This window comes from Podarcis vaucheri, assembly GCF_965113315.1.
Source record: "Podarcis vaucheri genome assembly, chromosome: 16".
NCBI classification, from domain to species: Eukaryota; Metazoa; Chordata; class Lepidosauria; order Squamata; family Lacertidae; genus Podarcis; species Podarcis vaucheri.
The window spans coordinates 22944279-22962101 of record NC_138754.1 but is presented as its reverse complement, the minus strand read 5'-3'; the positions used below and the strand labels follow the sequence as shown (position 1 = coordinate 22962101).

The following is a 17823-nucleotide window of genomic DNA, read 5'->3' as shown; positions in this document are numbered from 1 at the left end:
ATGGATGGTTCCATGGTTCTTAGTTGGTTGAATCAGTTTTTATTTCTTTCAGAGTGTGTTTTAATGTTCTTCTTGTACCCCTTTGGTGGCTTTGTGCCTATGAATTTGTATGGCAACAATTATATTCCTTCGCTGTCTGACTTTAAGCTCTCTTGCCTCTTGTCAGGTTTTGGCTTCCAATGCCCTGACCGCCCTGTGTGCCAGCAGCAGTGGAGAGGACGGCTGTGCCTATGCAGAACAGGAAGAAGTGGATGTGTTACTCCAAGCCCTTCAGTCCCCGTGCATGAATGTCCGAGATGCAGCCCTCCGGGTCAGTTGGGACCTCTTTCCAGCCAGCACAGGGGAGGAGGTGGGGGGATGGGTGGCTTCCCATCCAACACTGGAGGAAGATACGTTTGTAGTGCTGTTTTAGGGAATCCCAGGCCTGGGGGCCTAATGTGACCCTCTGGGTCTGCATGCCTGGCTCTCAGAATGCGGCACCCCCTCCCAATCTTGCTGCAAGCGTGTGCCTGCAAAGTAATACCTGAACAGCCTTAATGCATGCGTTTGCAACCCCTGGAAAGGGGACGTCACTTCTCATGGCAGTTTTGGAATACAAAGGGGCTGGGGAGGAAGGCTTTCTACTGACTTGTCCTGTTCTGATCTTCAGGGCTTGATGGAGCTGCAGTTGGTGCTGCCAACGCCGGACAGCGATGAGAAGAATGGGATGAACCTTTTGCGCCGTCTCTGGGTGGTGAATTTCGACAAGGAAGAAGCAATCAGGACGCTGGCCCAGAGGTGAGAATTTGCTGTCCCACCAAAGAGATGCTCTTGTTTGTTTGTTTTTTGCACCAGATGCACATTGCTCAAATGTCAGATGATGCTTCTCCGCCAGGACCTGAGGAAGTGCTTTGACCAATGAACATAGGAAACTGCCTCTGCAGAGTATTGCCTAACAAATGGAACCCTCCTAAGTCTTGCCAGGGCCTAACAATTATTGGCCCACCTTGACGCAGAGGCAGGCTTTTTCACTGGTCGCAGCTTGGTTGTGGAATGCGCTACCTGCTGAAAACTCCCCTCGTCACTGCCTGATACGAGACAGGGGTGGCTCTTTGATACCTGGAGGATGACCTTCGGTTTTCATCTCTTACAGGCTTTGGGAGTCGATGGGTCTGGAGTTGCAGCCTGACATCTGTTCGGTCCTCATTAAAGATGTCATCCACTACGAGGAAGCCGTGCGCCAGGCTGGCGCTGAGGCCCTTTCCAAGAGCGTTGAGCAGTATCGAAGCCAGACGAGGGACGTCATGACCAAACTGATGGAGATCTATCAGGAGAAACTCTATGTAAGCCATTTGTGAAGAGGGGCTGGGGGGAGGTCTAGAGCAAGATTGGGGGGAACCTCTGGCTTAGGGGCTGTGGCACTGAGACCTCTAGGTGTCCCCAGTCCTCGGGACACTCCCTAGGCCATACCTCTCCTCCTCCCAAACTACATTCCTGTTAACTATCCTTGTGCGCTTTCACCTGGCAGCAATGTTTGTTTGTTTGTTTATTTCCTGCCCATCTGGCTGGGTTTCCCTAGCCACTCTGGGCAGCTCCCAACAGAATGTTAAAGGTAAAGGGACCCCTGACCATTAGGTCCAGTCGTGACCGACTCTGGGGTTGCGGCGCTCATCTCGCTTTACTGGCCGAGGGAGCCGGTGTACAGCTTCTGGGTCATGTGGCCAGCATGACTAAGCCGCTTCTGGCGCACCAGAGCAGCACACGGAAACGCCGTTTCCCTTCCCGCCGGAGCGGTACCTATTTATCTACTTGCACTTTGATGCGCTTTCGAACTGCTAGGTTGGCAAGAGCAGGGACAGAGCAACGGGAGCTCACCCCGTCACGTGGATTCGAACCGCCAACCTTCTGATCGGCAAGCTCTAGACTCTGTGGTTTAACCCACAGCGCCACCCGCGTCTCTGTAGTAGTAGTAGTAGTAGTAGTGGTTTTATTTATTTATTTATACATACATACATACATACATATATACATACATACATACCCTGCCCATCTGGCTGTGTTTCCCCAGCCACTCTGGGCAGCTCCCAACAGAATATTAAAAACACGATAAAACATCAGACATTAAAAACTTCCCTAAACAGGGCTTCCTTCAGATTTCTTCTAAAAGTCAGATAGATGTTTATTTCCTTGACATCTGGTGGGAGGGCGTTCCACAGGGCAGGCACCACCACCGAGAAGGCCCTCTGCCTGGTTCCCTGTAACCTCACCTCTCGCAGTGAGGGAACCGCCAGAAGGCCCTCGGAGCTGGACCTCAGCGTCCGGGCAGAACAATGGGGGTGGAGACGCTCCTTCAGGTATACTGGGTTGAGGCCATTTAGGGCTTTAAAGGTCAGCATCAACGCTTTGAATTGTGCTCAGAAACGTACTGGGAGCCAAAGAAGGTCTTTCAGGCCCTTCAGTGTCCTTGTTTTGTGATAATGAGGATAAGAAGAGCCTGCTGGGTCAGGCCAAAGGTCCACCTAGTCAAGCATCCACTGGCCAATCAGATGCCCCAATGGGACAGCTCTCCTGACACGGTTACCTGACAAATGGTGACCATAAAGCAATATAGTAGTTCAAGCACCAGGTGTGGGGAGAGCAATACTGGTTAAAGCATTGTGGAATAAAACACAACAGAACACAGCAAGAGCCTGGCTGCTGGATCAAATGCCAAATGCCCATCCAGTCTAGCATCCTGTTCTCCCAGTGGCCAACCAGATGCCCCAATGGGAAGCCTGCAAGCAGGATCCAATCACAGCAGCGCTCTCCCCACTTGTGATTCCCATCATCCAGTACTCATGAGGTGTGCTGCCCTTGACACCATGGCTGGTAGCTCTTGAGTCAGATTCCAGCCACATCTACAGGGCCACAGGTTCCCCACGCCCTGGTCTTACAGAGCAACTTATGTCTAGCATGGTGTGCTTCTGTCCCTGCCCCCTCCCTCCCTCCCCCTTATTTGTTTTGCACCTGGATTTTGACTGTGTGTTCAGCTTTTATAAGCTCCTTTGCTGGGTTTTCTGACGGAATGCCTGTTTCTCTTGGACAGAGGCCTCCACCGGTTTTGGATGCCCTGGGACGTGTGATATCTGAATCTCCACCCGACCAGTGGGAAGCCAGGTAGTCTTTACTTAAATTAAAATTCTGACTCTCTCTATCCAGCTGAGGTTCTTCAGGCCTCTGACGTTATAAGGCGAGGTGTAAACGTAATAGTTTAAATTGGGGTTTCCCAAACTTGTGTCTCTGGCTGTTTTTTGACTACCATTCCCAGCATCCCTGACCTCGTAGCTAGTAGGGCTGGGCGATACCTGGTTTTCAACATTGCGATATATCACCAGCTAAACATTGCAATATACTGATACAGCACGGTGTCTGAAATAAAGATGAGGCTATGTAGAAGCACTGGTAGGCTTCACGGTTTTTCCTACATTGTGATTTTTGCATAGTAATAGTTTCTTCTTTTTGCGATCACTCGTAGCCGAGTAAGATTGTCTTCCATAAACACGGTTTTAATAATGAGTCCGTAAGTGACTGTGGAGGCCAATTTTGGATCCACACGTCCTTCCACAGTGGGGACATTGGTTTCCGGGCGGGAGCTGATCACGGTGTAGATTTGTCAAGCGTGCCTTCCTCTTAGCACAATAGTACTAGATATATATATATATATATAAAGGTAAAGGTAAAGGTACCCCTGCCCGAACGGGCCAGTCTTGACAGACTCTGGGGTTTGTGCGCCCATCTCACTTAAGAGGCCGGGGGCCAGCGCTGTCCGGAGACACTTCTGGGTCACGTGGCCAGCGTGACAAAGCTGCTCTGGCGAGCCAGAGCCGCACACGGAACGCCGTTTACCTTCCTGCTGGTAAGCGGTACCTATTTATCTACTTGCCCCCGGGGGTGCTTTCGAACTGCTAGGTTGGCAGGCGCTGGGACCGAGCAGCGGGAGCGCACCCCGCCGCGGGGATTCGAACCGCCGACCTTTCGATCGGCAAGCCCTAGGCGCTGAGGCTTTAGCCCACAGCGCCACCCGCGTCCCTACATATATATATATATATATATATATATATATACACACACACACACACACACACACACACACACACACATCATATTGCCAGGTGAAAAATTATGAAACCAATATCACAATAGGGACTTCAAACTGGTTTTGGATGAAATATAGATATATTGCCCAGCCCTAAACCCTGGTTAAAAACATAGGAACGCAAGAATCTTCCATATGCTGAGTCAGTCTAGCTCAGTACTGACTTAACTGGTCGTGCCTCTCCAGGTTTCAGGCAGGAGACATTCCCAGCCCTACCTAGAAAGACCTGGGACCTTCCTCAGGCAGAGCAGATGCTGCTCTGCCACTGAACCATGGCCCTTCGGAACCATAGCTACCATGTTACCTTTACAGGTGTGGCATTGCGTTGGCCCTGAACAAGCTCTCTGAGCACCTGGACAGTTCGCAGGTGAAGCCTCTCTTCCAGTTCTTTGTACCGGATGCCCTTAACGATCGCAACCCTGAAGTCCGGAAGTGCATGCTGGACGCAGCCCTCTCAGCGCTCAATACCCACGGCAAGGTAGGCATTAAGATACATCGGAAGGAAACGGCTTTATATTGACTTGGTCTTTTGGTTCATTTAGCTCACCATTGCGTCCAGGTCTTTGAAATCACGGTTAATGCTATCGTGTGTGTGTCCTACGGCTTTTCAGGACAGTGTCAACTCCCTGCTGCCTGTGTTTGAGGAGTTCCTGAAGGATGCGCCAAACGATGCCAGCTATGATGCCGTCCGGCAGAGTGTCGTCATTCTGATGGGCTCCCTGGCCAAACATTTGGACAAAAGCGATCCGAAAGTCAAGCCGATCGTTGCCAAACTGATAGCAGCCCTTTCCACTCCATCCCAACAGGTAAGCTCTTTCTCTTTTCCTTGACACTTTTGCGGAGACGGGAGCAGGGTAGGAGATTTTTGGGGGGCGGGTTCAAAACGTTGAGAAGAGATCTCTGAACCAGTTTTGCATTTTTGGTTAGTTTTGACTCTTTTGGTAGTTTGGTTAATGCAGTAGTCTGCAGGCAGTCCACCAGGGGGCAGCGGCATACCATGAGAAACAAATCAATTAAACACACAGCAATAGAATGGTGCTTAAGTATACTATGAAATTTGAAGATTATTGCTTCCCTTTTTGCTTCATTGCAGTGTTATTTTGTCCAAATTGAGGTTGACGTTAACTGGTTTCGCATTGCCTTGTTTCAGACTGCAGTTAATATTAACCACAGTTTGTCAGTTCGGGTGAAATGACAAACTGCGGTTAAGCCAAAGCGAAAGCTTGCTGTCTCCTTTCCCTGGCTGCTTGAGAGGCTTGCTGTGACTCATTTGACTCTACTCGCACTAAACAACAGTTTGGGGTGTTGTGCGAATGTGATCTTTATCTCTGTATGGGAGAGCTACAAAAGATTGAAAATGAATTCACATAAGACAGAGGGTCCAGAAAATGGTGAGGTCTTTGAGCTTTGCTTTCAGAATTTGGCTGCCCGTGATACTTTTTCTAAAAAGGAAATAATAATAAAGAGGCACATTTTGAGGAGGTTGCTCCTGACCTGACTTTGCTCCAGGAGACCCAGGAAGCAGTGTCCCTTTTACCTGGTTTATCTCACGGCCCTTCCTTTCTAAAATGGACTGGTCATCAAATCTTTTCTTTTTTTTAAACCTGCCTTAATTAGGGTCAGTTATAAAAGTGTGTTTTAAATTTAAACAATGGGGGACAGTAATAAAAAGTGCATTATATTCCATTAGGGAGCAAATCATCCACCTGCCTAATCATACCAAATTCACTGGGATGCGGGTGGTGCTGTGGTCTAAACCACTGAGCCTCTTGGGCTTGCCCATCAGAAGGTTGGTGGTTCGAATCCCATTGCTCTGTCCCAGCTCCTGCCAACCTAGCAGTTCGAAAGCAAACCAGTGCAAGTAGATAAATAGGTACCGCTGTGGTGGAAAGGTAAATGACGTTTCTGTGCGCTCTGCTTTCTGTTGCGGTGTTTCGTTGCACCAGAAGCGGTTTAGCCATGCTGGCCACATGACTCAGAAAGCTGTCTGTGGACAATTGCTGGCTCCCTCTGCCTGAAAGTGAGATGAGCACTGCAACCCCATAGTCACCTTTGCCTGGACTTAACCGTCCAGTGGTCTTTAAAAAGGTAAAGGTAAAGGGACCCCTGACCATTAGGTCCAGTCGTGGCTGAGGGAGCCGGTGTACAGCTTCCGGGTCATGGGGCCAGCATGACTAAGCCACTTCTGCCGAACCAGAGCAGCGCACGGAAACAGCGTTTACCTTCCCGCCGGAGCGGTACCTATTTATCTACTTGCACTTCGATGTGCTTTTGAATTGCTAGGTTGGCAGGAGCAGGGACTGAGCCACAGGAGCTCGCCCCATTGTCCTTTACCTTTACCAAATTCACTTTCTATGACTGGCCCCTGAGTCAGCCCAGGGTAACTTTTGCTTGAATTGCATTCTTGTCACGGTGATCCCTGTAGGTCCAGGAGTCCGTGGCCAGCTGCTTGCCGCCCCTGGTGCCTGCCATCAAGGAGGATGCAGGAGGGATGATTCAGAAGCTGCTGCAGCTGCTGCTGGAGTCCGATAAGTACGCCGAGCGGAAAGGAGCCGCTTATGGGCTGGCTGGCCTGGTGAAAGGCTTGGGCATCCTCTCCCTCAAACAGCAGGAAATGATGGCCACGCTAACAGATGCCATCCAGGACAAGAAGAACTTCCGGCGGCGAGAAGGTGAATTGATTGGCAGATTCTCCCCCTGTTCTCCCCATCTTAACTTATTTAGGACTTCTGCCCTTGATGTGGGTGGGTGTTTTGCTTGCTTGGAACCTCACCCAATGTTCTCTGCTTGCTAGATGACGGGCTCTTGTGCTAAGGGACATGCACATTTTTCCTGTATGTATGTATGTATGTATGTATGTTACAAATGCATACATTGTCATATTACATTACAGGGCTTATTATAATAGAATTTCCAACATGTATACAAAGTTTATATACAAAATTTATATACCTAAAAAGGGGGGGGGGGGAGAGAAAAAGCAAAGACACAAAACTATTCCAAAATAGTATTTGTACCAGCACTACAGACTTCCTGTCAAATCTCGTTGTATATTCCTTTTTTTACAAGTGAATGTACTCTTATTATTGTATATTTATTTACATTTTATCTAATACATTCCTATATTAATATGTACCTTTGATCTTGTTTCTCAACTCAGTTTTTCTCCAGCGTCAATCGAATGCTAGCATAGATAACATACCTTTACTATATTTTTAACATATATCTTATCTCTATCCCATTTTTCCATAAATTTTCGTTTTGAATTGCATCTCAGGCTATTTGTCAATTGCGCCATTTCAGCAAATTCTTGTAGTTTATTATTTTCAGCAAATTCTTGTAGTTTATTATTTTCAGCAAATTCTTGTAGTTTATTATTTTCAGCAAATTCTTGTAGTTTATTAGGGACTTGCAAATTTTAATGTTTCGCAAACAGCAAAGTCATGGCCTGTAGAGGCTCTGTCCTCAGGGAACCATTTCTACATATGTGGATCTGCTGCAGTTCCTGTAGGGATGGGGAACAACAGATCCAGGGGCCACATGTGGCCCTCCAGGCCTTTCTATCTGGCCCTCGGAACCCTACCCAGGATGCACCTCTCACCAGTCATGATCCACCCCCTGTGTATTATATCTAAATCTATAGCTATGTGCAGTGCTTTTTTTCTTTAAAAAAATATGTTTAGGGGTACTCTCATTTTCCTATTCATGACGCCAAACTTAGATTCACAAATTGTTTAGGGGTATGTGTACCCCTGCATTCCCCCCCCCCCCAGAAAAACGCACTGGCTATCTGTGTATGTATGTATGTATGTATGTATGTATGTATGTATGTATGTATCTGTCTGTCTATCTATCTATCTATCTATCTATCTATCTGTGTCTCTATCTATCTATCATTGCTTTTTCATATACATAATTTATATGACAATAGGCAGCAACAACAATAGCAGCTGGTCTGTCATTTCTTAAAAAGAGTCCTAACTGCAGCTGAAGGCTTGCCAGTCTGCCCCTTGCCCTGATAAAAGCCTTGTTTGCCTCCCATTTAGGGGCCTTGTTCGCCTTTGAGATGCTCTGCAGCATGCTTGGGAAGCTCTTTGAGCCTTACGTGGTCCACGTCTTGCCCCACCTGCTGCTTTGCTTCGGAGACGGGAATCAGTACGTCCGAGAGGTAAGAAGCCCCTGGTGTTCCCAGGGCAGTAGGTTAAGGACGGAAGAAGCATTGGGCTGCTGGACTAGGCCAAAGCCACCCACCCACCCCCTGCCCAGGTCCAGTACCCTGTTCCCCAAGGGGGCAGTAGCCACCTTACTGCATAAGAACATAAGAAGCACCCGGCTGCAGGATCAGGGTCCTCTCTTCCAGCATCTTGTTCACACACTGTCCAACCAGATGCTGCTGGACATAATAATCTCTTAACTAGCATACTTACGCAGTAAACACCCAAGAAGGAATTCCTTAAAACTAGGTGAAAATCAGATAAGAGCGCAACTGTATATCACAAGCATAACACCTTAAAAAACATGCGGGTCCTGGCTGGAGACAGAGAAACTCAATCCAGTCTGCTACTGCTGATGAGCGTAAAAATGCATGACAAATAACTGTATGGCGATTCCCTTGCCCCAGGGGCAGCCAGTGCTGAGAACTCCGGATGTTAATGGACTCCAAATTCCATCAGCCCCAGCCAGCATGGCCAGGAATGATGGGAGTTGTAGTTCAACATTCACCTGGAAGGCACCGCAGTGGCTACCTCACCTTAGATTTTTGTTTTCTGGTGCCCCCACACCTGCACACACGGTTCATTGCTGGAGTTGAGACTGATCCTCCATAATGTTTGGCTGCTGGATCTTGAAGTGGGTTGAGGCCAGTTGTGACTTCTCCGTTTCCTTCCTTTGAGGCCGCGGACGATTGCGCCAAGGCTGTAATGAGTAACCTGAGTGCCCACGGGGTGAAGCTGGTTCTGCCTTCGTTGCTGGCTGCGCTTGAGGAGGAGTCTTGGAGAACCAAAGCTGGTAAGAACTTCGGACTGGGTTTGTTTTTTTATTTAAGGGAAGGGAGGCTGACTGACAGCTTTTGGAATGGCTGTAACTCCTTCGTTCTTGCGGGAAGATTATACCACCGTTGCCTTATTTTGCTCAGGTATTATTCTCTGCAAAGAGCCATCTTAACTAGGTAGGATCTTTACAGCTTTTGGGAAACCTTAGGCTCTCGAAGTTTATTGTTTAAGTAGTGGTAGCAGCATAGCTGTCAACTTTCAGATTTGAAAATAAGGGATCAGCAGCCTTGAAAAAAAGGGATCAGCAGCCTCACCTGTCCCGGGGACTGTCCAAGGTGTTCCCCAACCTTGGGTCTCCAGCTGTTTTCAGACTGCAATTCCCATCATCCCTGACCACCAGTCTTGTTAGCAAGGGATGATGGGAGTTGTAGTCCAAAAACAGCTGGAGACCCAAGGTTGGGGAACACTGGTCTATGGGATATCTAACAATCCGGGATAGCAGCAGGAAACAGCACTGGAATAAGGGAATTTCCCGCAAAAAAGGGGAAGGTTGGGTGGCAGGGTCCATTAAGAATGAAATTTAGTCTCTGTTGGTCACTGTTTATCTTAGCTCTCCAAAACTTTTGAAGCTGCATGCATGACTGTGGCTGTAATCCTCTGTACACTTAATTTTGGGAAGGGAGGTCCCACCGAGCTTGGTGGATATGACTTCCTAGTAAGGCTGCCCTGTGGACTGACTATTAACTCTACCTCTATCTCTCTCTCTCTCTCTCTCTCTCTCTCTCTCTCTCTCTCTCTCTCTATCATTCCATCATTCCCTGACTTCCTGCTCTTCCCCACCAGGGTCAGTGGAGCTGCTGGGTGCCATGGCTTACTGCGCCCCCAAACAACTCTCCTCCTGCTTGCCAAACATTGTGCCAAAACTCACCGAGGTGCTCACAGACTCCCACGTGAAGGTCCAGAAGGCTGGGCAGCAGGCGCTCCGGCAAATTGGGTCGGTTATCAGGAACCCCGAGATCTTGGGTAAGAGCTTGTAGTTTGTGTTTCTCTGCGGACTAGCATCTTCCTCTTGAGGTGTGCAAGGTGGAACAAATGGGACCACATTGCAAATTAAAAATAAAGCACAATAAAACATGAGATTCAGGGAGCCAGCCACCTAACTCTACCCTACCCTACCCTATTCCAGGATACTCCATTCCCCCGCCTATTTCCTATTTTCTGCTCCAGATATTTGGCGTTCCATGGTCCCTAATCATACACAGTCCTCATTGGGCTGTTGCTCCTTGCTCCCATTTCCCCCTCCATAGTTCTGAACATCATGGGGTTCCTCCAGGCCTGCTGAAATCTCCCTCTTGTTTCTCAGCGACCTCGTTGCGTAGTACATAATGGCATGGACTCTACTGAGTTTGCTGGTGGATCCAAGCATGGAGGTTGGATGTATCAATGGCTACTAATTATGGAGTCTGGATAGAACCTCCATGTACTGAAGCAGTATACCTTTGAATACCAGCTGCTGGCCTCTGTCCAGAATGGAACAGGACTTTATAGACATCTAATGAAAGCTTGAATCTAGCCAGGTCAAAAACAGCCAGCTGGTGCATCACTTTCAACAGAAGCATCACAGGTTGTTGCCAGCAGCATTTTGCATATGGGTTACCAATATACGGACTGTTGTTGCCAAGCTATCAGCTGGCTCTTTGTTCTGATCCTGACCCTGTCCTCCTCCTTTTCTTCCCCTCCATACAGCGATCGCGCCTGTCCTGTTGGATGCCTTGACAGACCCATCCAGAAAGACGCAGAAGTGCCTGCAGACCCTGCTGGACACCAAATTTGTCCATTTCATTGACGCCCCTTCACTGGCTCTCATCATGCCCATCGTCCAGAGGGCTTTCCAGGATCGCTCCACAGACACGAGGAAAATGGCTGCCCAGATCATTGGCAACATGTACTCTTTGACGGATCAGAAGGTAAGCTGGAGAGAGGCTTCAGAGCCAGGGGTGGGAGCCTTTTTTCAGCTCGAGGGCCACATTATCTCTTGCGGGGGACACATGCCATTGGTAGGCAGGGCTAGACTCAAAAGGGGGTGGAGCAATGAATGTAAATTTTACCTTCGTACAGCAGGCTAGTTTCTACACATGCGCCTCTCTCTGTCCTCCCATCTGGACAAACAAGCCATTGTTGCAGGTCAAAGGCACATCTCAGCCAGGCAAAAACATGCAATAGATTCAGGGTATGAAACTGACAGCCAGAGGCAAGATGAGTTCTGTAACTCCTGACATCCATTCATCTCCTATGTGAGATGCAACGATCAATCAAGGCAACCTCCCCAGACTCACAGAAGCACCTGGAGACTTACTGGGCTTGAATTGTTCATATGCATCAAAAACTTGTTCCGAGTAGTGGTTCCAACCTTAAGACGCAGTTAGACCTCTTTTTAAGAAATGACAGACAGCTTGTTGTTGTTGCCTATTGTCGTTTAAATTATTTATATGAAAAAGCAATGATAGATAGATAGATAGATAGATAGATAGATAGATAGATAGATAGATATACAGATAGCCAGTGCATTTTTCTGGGGGGATGCAGTGATATGCATACCCCTAAGCATTTTGTGAATCTGTTTGGCTTCACAGAGTTTGGCCTCATGAGTAGGAAAATGAGAGTTCCCCTAAACATATTTTTTAAAAGAAAAAAAGCATTGCAGATAGCTATAGATTTAGATAAAATACGCAGGTGGTGGATCATGACTGGTGAGAGGTGCATGCATCCTGGGTAGGGTTCCGAGGGCCAGATAGAAAGGTCTGGAGGGCCACATGTGGACCCTGGAACTGTTGTTCCCCATCCTTACAGGAACTGCAGCCCATCCACATATGTAGAAATGGTTCCCTGAGGAAAGAGCCTCTACAGGCCATGACTACTGTTTGCTGCCCTCCTAGCTGTGTTTGGAGGGGGACTGGATGCTAAGTGAAAAACAGGGCGCACGTGTTATCTGCACTGTTTGCCATCTGCACCCTTCCAAGGTCCATGTGCACTGATCCCAAAATCCCAATTTGTGATGTTCATCCTACTTAACCTGTCCCCATCTCCATTTCAGGATCTGGCTCCTTATCTGCCCAGTGTGACCCCAGGTCTGAAGGCCTCTTTGCTGGACCCGGTGCCTGAGGTACGCCGTCCCTGTGCAGTTCCTTCGTTAGGTGGCCTTTCCCCCCTCACCTTTTCCTCCCAGTTTCCCACAATCCTTTCCTTTGGACTCTCAGGTGCGCACAGTATCCGCGAAGGCGCTGGGAGCCATGGTGAAGGGGATGGGCGAGTCTTGCTTTGAGGACCTGCTGCCTTGGCTGATGGAGACCCTGACGTATGAGCAGAGTTCGGTGGATCGGTCTGGGGCCGCCCAAGGTAAGGACAGCAGGCTGTTTCCTGGCGTTTGATAAAAACAATGGATTTGGCTGCAAGCGAGTTGGGGGCTGGTTGCCTGCTCAGCTCACCAGCATGTTGGGCAGCCTCAGGCAAAGTTATTTACTTATTATGGGAGAGAGCCATTGTGGTGGTGTGGTTAGATAAGAGTCTTGGACCCAGGACCCAAGAGAAAAGGATTCAAAGGTGGGTTGTGCTAAGAGGCAGTGACCGGCCCCCAGGGTCGCCCAGTGAGCTTCACAGCCGCCAAGTGGAGATTTTGAACACTGGTCCCTCCCAGGTCCTAGTCTGACACTCTTGCCAGTACAACCACACCAGCTTTCAAGTTACTCTCTGCCCCGTTGCACCATTTTGCAAGTTCAGGTTTCTAAATGGCCTAGCTCACAAAGTTGTTGTGAACGTCGGAAATCTGGGAAGCTGCTTTATATGCTGAGAGAGACTTATTTGTCAACGTAGATTCTGTGCCAATATGCGCTCAGCCATTTTGCTGTGGCTCCTCACCCACAAGAGACAGGGTTTCCCTCACCAAGGCATTTCAGATTCTGCTATTCCTGGGCATGGGTGGGGCAGGAAGCTGTATACATCATTGAAGTCCTCCAGTCACTGAAATCTCTTCCAGGCTCTGGGATTTTACCAGAGGCTGCCCACACATTGTTTGATCACATCTTCACAAACATAAGGGCTAGCTGTTTGCTTTGTCTTATTAAACCCAGGAAAGTAAGAGATTCTCAGAAGGCTGTTCTGAACCCAGTGGCACATTCTGCATTTCAATGGGATCATACCTTTTGCGGGTATACACACCTGTGCGATCCTGAGCAAGAGAGTTACACCAAAACACACCATCTTTTCCAGGTCTGGCTGAAGTCATGGCTGGCTTAGGAGTGGAGAAGCTGGAGAAACTTATGCCAGAAATCGTGGCTACAGCAAGCAAAGTGGACATCGCCCCTCATGTCCGAGACGGTTACATCATGATGTTCAACTACCTGCCCATCACCTTTGGGGATAAGTTCACACCTTATGTTGGGCCCATCATACCTTGCATCCTTAAGGTAGGGTTTTCAGGGCAGGTTTTTGATCCTTCCATCCAGAAGGGATGGAGGCTTGCATTCAGTGGAGGAGGGCTATTGCCTCCAAGTCTCTGACGGCTGGAGATCCCACTCTTAGCTGCTGTGCTGCGCCCACAAAACCAACCCTTTTTGGTAATTTGTACCCTCCTACTTAGGCGCTGGCAGACGAGAACGAGTTCGTGCGGGACACAGCTTTGCGCGCCGGGCAGAGGATCATAAGCATGTACGCAGAGACAGCGATTGCGCTCCTCTTGCCTCAGCTGGAGCAAGGCCTCTTCGATGACCTCTGGAGAATCAGGTTAGAGCCGACATCCCATTCATGTGGCTTGTCATTTGCGGGGAATCTCATGGCCTAGGACCCTCGTACCTACGGGACCGCCTCTCCCGATATACCCCACGGAGGACCTTAAGGTCCATAAATAGCAACACCCTAGAGGTCCCGGGCCCTAAGGAAGTCAGATTAGCTTCAGCCAGAGCCAAGGCCTTTTCAACTCTGGCTCCGGCCTGGTGGAACGCTCTGCCTCACGAGACCAGGGCCCTGCAGGATCTGATTTCTTTGCACAGGGCCTGTAAGACAGAGTTGTTCCACATGGCCTTTGGCTTGGTGTCAATTTGATTCCCTCCCCCTCTTTCTTTTTTCCTTTCTCCTCCTGTGATGAGGCTGCATTTTAATGTTTTATTGCTGTATTTTAATCTTGTTTTTTAAGTTGTATTCATTCAACTTCTTTTTATTACTGGTTGTTAGCTGCCCTGAGCCCAGCCTTGGCTGGGGAGGGCGGGGTATAAATAAAATTTATTATTATTTTGAATGGAGACAGAGAACCACATGCGCAGGGGACCAATGCGACCCTCCAGTCTTCCCTCAGGGCCCTCTGGGCTCTCCAGAGGCCACACCAGCACTCTGATCCTGCTTTGCTGTTTACTTATTTGTTCTTGCTCGGCTGGGGTGTGTACAGCTACCCTACTGTACAAAGATAGAATTCACCCTCATGGCTCCACCCACTTTTGTTTCTGACCCTGCCCAGGGTCATGTGACTCTCAAAGGTTGTGCAAAAGGGAATGCTGCCCTTTGCTGAAAAATGCTTTCTCATTTGTGCTATACATCAGTCTTGCCTTAGGTAAAGGTAAAGGGACCCCTGACCATTAGGTCGAGTCGTGGCCGACTCTGGGGTTGTGGCGCTCATCTCGCTTTATTGGCCAAGGGAGCCGGCGTACAGCATCTGGGTCATGTGGCCAGCATGACTAAGCCACTTCTGGCGAACCAGAGCAGCACACGGAAACGCCATTTACCTTCCCACCGGAGTGGTACCTATTTATCTACTTGCACTTTGATGTGCTTTCGAACTGCTAGATTGGCAGGAGCAGGGACTGAGCAACGGGAGCTCACTTCATCGCGGGGATTCAAACCGCTGACCTTCTGATCGGCAAGTCCTAGGCTCTGTGGTTTAACCCACAGCGCCATCCACGTCCCTTAATCTTGCCTTACCTGCCCTTTTGTAAAATTTATTTTTCAAACAGGTACAGCTCAGTTCAGCTACTCGGAGACCTCCTCTTCTATATTTCGGGAGTCACAGGGAAGATGACAACGGAGACGGCTTCTGAGGACGACAACTTTGGAACAGCTCAGTCCAACAAGGTGAGTGCTGTCCTTTCCTCTCCTGGCTGCTTTGAGAGCAAACAGCTGGAGCCCAGACTAAGCAAGACGGTGGATATTTGCAGTGTTAGAAACTCAGGTGTATAAGCCAAATGGCACCTTAAACTTAGGTTACGGTTGCCACAACAGAAGGTCTGTTCGCCAGGGGGTTGGGCTAGGCGACCCCTTTCTAGCGTTACAATTCTACATTTCTATGATTCTATTGTCTCGGCTACATTGCCTGACTGTAGCGTGCTCTTACAACAGTTCACTTGTCCCAGTATGCAAGGAGCAGAAGCACACACAGTGGAAATGGAAATGGTATTAACCATGGACTAGGGCAGAGATTTTTAAACTGTGGTTGCCAACCCTGACACCCAGAAATCTCAACGTGCAGTGGTACCTTGGTTTAATAACAGCTTAGTTTATGAACAACTTGGATTAAGAACGCTGCAAACTTGGAAGTAGGTGTTTCGGTTTGTGAACTTTGCCTTGGAAGCAGAACATGTTCCACTTCCTGTTGTGTGTGTTCCATTTGTAATTTGAGTCCCCTGCTGGCTATGGGAAAGCATGCCTTGGTTTAAGAACGCTTTGGTTTAAGAACTGACTTCTGGAATGCATTAAGTTCGTAAACCAAGGCCTTTCAGCTGATTCCCTGGTGGCCCGCTGGAATGTGGAGTTAACCAGGGCTGTTGACTGTTTGGCTCCGAAGCGCCCTCTCCGATTGCATGGAGCCCGGACAGCCCCGTGGTTTTCCACGGATCTGAGGGCAATGAAACAATCGTTGAGACGGCTAGAGCGCCGGTGGTGGATAACTCATTCCGAATCTGACCGGACACAGGTTAGAGCTCAACGTCGAGCCTACCAAATGGCGATAGCGACAGCGAAGAAGAATTTCTTCACCGCCTCTATTGCATCTGCAGAAAACAGCAGCAGGAGACTTTTTCAGGTGGTTCACAATTTAGCGGAACCACCTGCAACATCAGGGCCCAGTACGGGCCACATGTTCTCCTGCAATGATTTTGCAAAGTTTTTCGCAGATAAAATCGCTCAGATTCGGGAAGAAGTAGACTCCACCGTGGGAGCAAGGCCGGGGCGGGAGAGTGCTAGAGTTCTGTCTAGTCAAGTTGAGTGGGATCAATTCCAATCTGTTACCTCCGAGGATGTGGACAGGCTGCTTGGACGAGTGAAACCAACCACCTGTCTCCTGGATCCTTGCCCATCCTGGCTTATAAAAGCTAGCCGGGAAGGACTGGGCGATGGGCTTCGTGGGGTGGTGAATGCTTCCCTCCATGAGGGAGCCTTCCCAGACCCGCTGAAAGAGGCAGTTATTAAACCGCTTCTTAAAAAACCATCTTTAGATGCGGCCACGATAGCCAACTATCGCCCAGTCTCAAATCTTCCATTCCTGGGCAAGGTGATTGAGCGAGCGGTTGCCGAACAACTCCAGGCACGCCTTGAAGAAGCGGACCATTTGGATCCCTTCCATTCGGGATTCAGGCCTCATCATGGGACTGAAACTGCCTTGGTCGCACTGGTTGATGATCTCCGGCGGGCTAGGGACAAAGGTGAGAGCTGTTTCCTAGTTCTGCTGGATCTCTCAGCGGCGTTCGATACCATCGACCGTCTTCTGGACCGTCTTGAGGGGCTGGGAGCTGGGGGCACTGTTATACAGTGGTTCCGCTCCTTCCTCCTGGGCCGTGTTCAGAAAGTGGTGGTGGGGGATGAGTGTTCAGACCCCTGGGCTCTCACTTGTGGGGTGCCTCAGGGTTCTGTCCTCTCCCCCATGCTTTTCAGCATCTACATGCGGCCGCTGGGAGAGATCATCAGGAGGTTTGGGCTGGGTGTTCATCAGTATGCGGATGATACCCAGCTCTACCTCTCTTTTAAATCAGAACCAGTGAAGGCGGTGAAGGTCCTGTGTGAGTGTCTGGAGGCGGTTGGAGGATGGATGGCGGCTAACAGATTGAGGTTGAATCCTGACAAGACAGAAGGACTGTTTTGGGGGGACAGGAGGCGGGCAGGTGTGGAGGATTCCCTGGTCCTGAATGGGGTAACTGTGCCCCTGAAGGACCAGGTGCGCAGCCTGGGAGTCATTTTGGACTCACAGCTGTCCATGGAGGCACAGGTCAAATCTGTGTCCAGGGCGGCTGTTTACCAGCTCCATCTGGTACGTAGGCTGAGACCCTATCTGCCTGCGGACTGTCGCGCCAGAGTGGTGCATGCTCTGGTTATCTCCCGCTTGGACTACTGCAATGCACTCTACGTGGGGCTACCTTTGAAGGTGACTCGGAAACTACAACTAATCCAGAATGCGGCAGCTAGACTGGTGACTGGGAGCGGCCGCCGAGACCATATAACACCGGTCTTGAAAGACCTGCATTGGCTCCCAGTACGTTTCCGAGCACAATTCAAAGTGTTGGTGCTGACCTTTAAAGCCCTAAACGGCCTCGGTCCAGTATACCTGAAGGAGCGTCTCCACCCCATCATTCTGCCCGGACGCTGAGGTCCAGCGCCGAGGGCCTTCTGGCGGTTCCCTCATTGCGAGAAGCAAAGCTACAGGGAACCAGGCAGAGGGCCTTCTCGGTAGTGGCGCCCGCCCTG

The 17823-nt window shown here is 49.4% G+C and overlaps 1 protein-coding gene across 1 annotated transcript in view; it reads left to right on the top strand.

Annotated features, from left to right (window-relative positions):
* Positions 1-17823, top strand: part of GCN1 (GCN1 activator of EIF2AK4) — a 69599-nt gene that overhangs the window by 28225 nt on the left and 23551 nt on the right. Inside the window, exons 28-43 of the mRNA XM_082202964.1 lie at positions 167-310; positions 650-777; positions 1133-1322; positions 3065-3135; positions 4427-4592; positions 4726-4920; positions 6540-6786; positions 8161-8282; positions 9007-9121; positions 9949-10128; positions 10852-11072; positions 12200-12268; positions 12363-12501; positions 13372-13568; positions 13742-13884; positions 15105-15222. Of these exons, the coding sequence (XP_082059090.1) occupies positions 167-310; positions 650-777; positions 1133-1322; positions 3065-3135; positions 4427-4592; positions 4726-4920; positions 6540-6786; positions 8161-8282; positions 9007-9121; positions 9949-10128; positions 10852-11072; positions 12200-12268; positions 12363-12501; positions 13372-13568; positions 13742-13884; positions 15105-15222 (2445 nt within the window). The remainder of the gene's footprint in view (positions 1-166; positions 311-649; positions 778-1132; positions 1323-3064; positions 3136-4426; positions 4593-4725; positions 4921-6539; positions 6787-8160; positions 8283-9006; positions 9122-9948; positions 10129-10851; positions 11073-12199; positions 12269-12362; positions 12502-13371; positions 13569-13741; positions 13885-15104; positions 15223-17823) is intronic.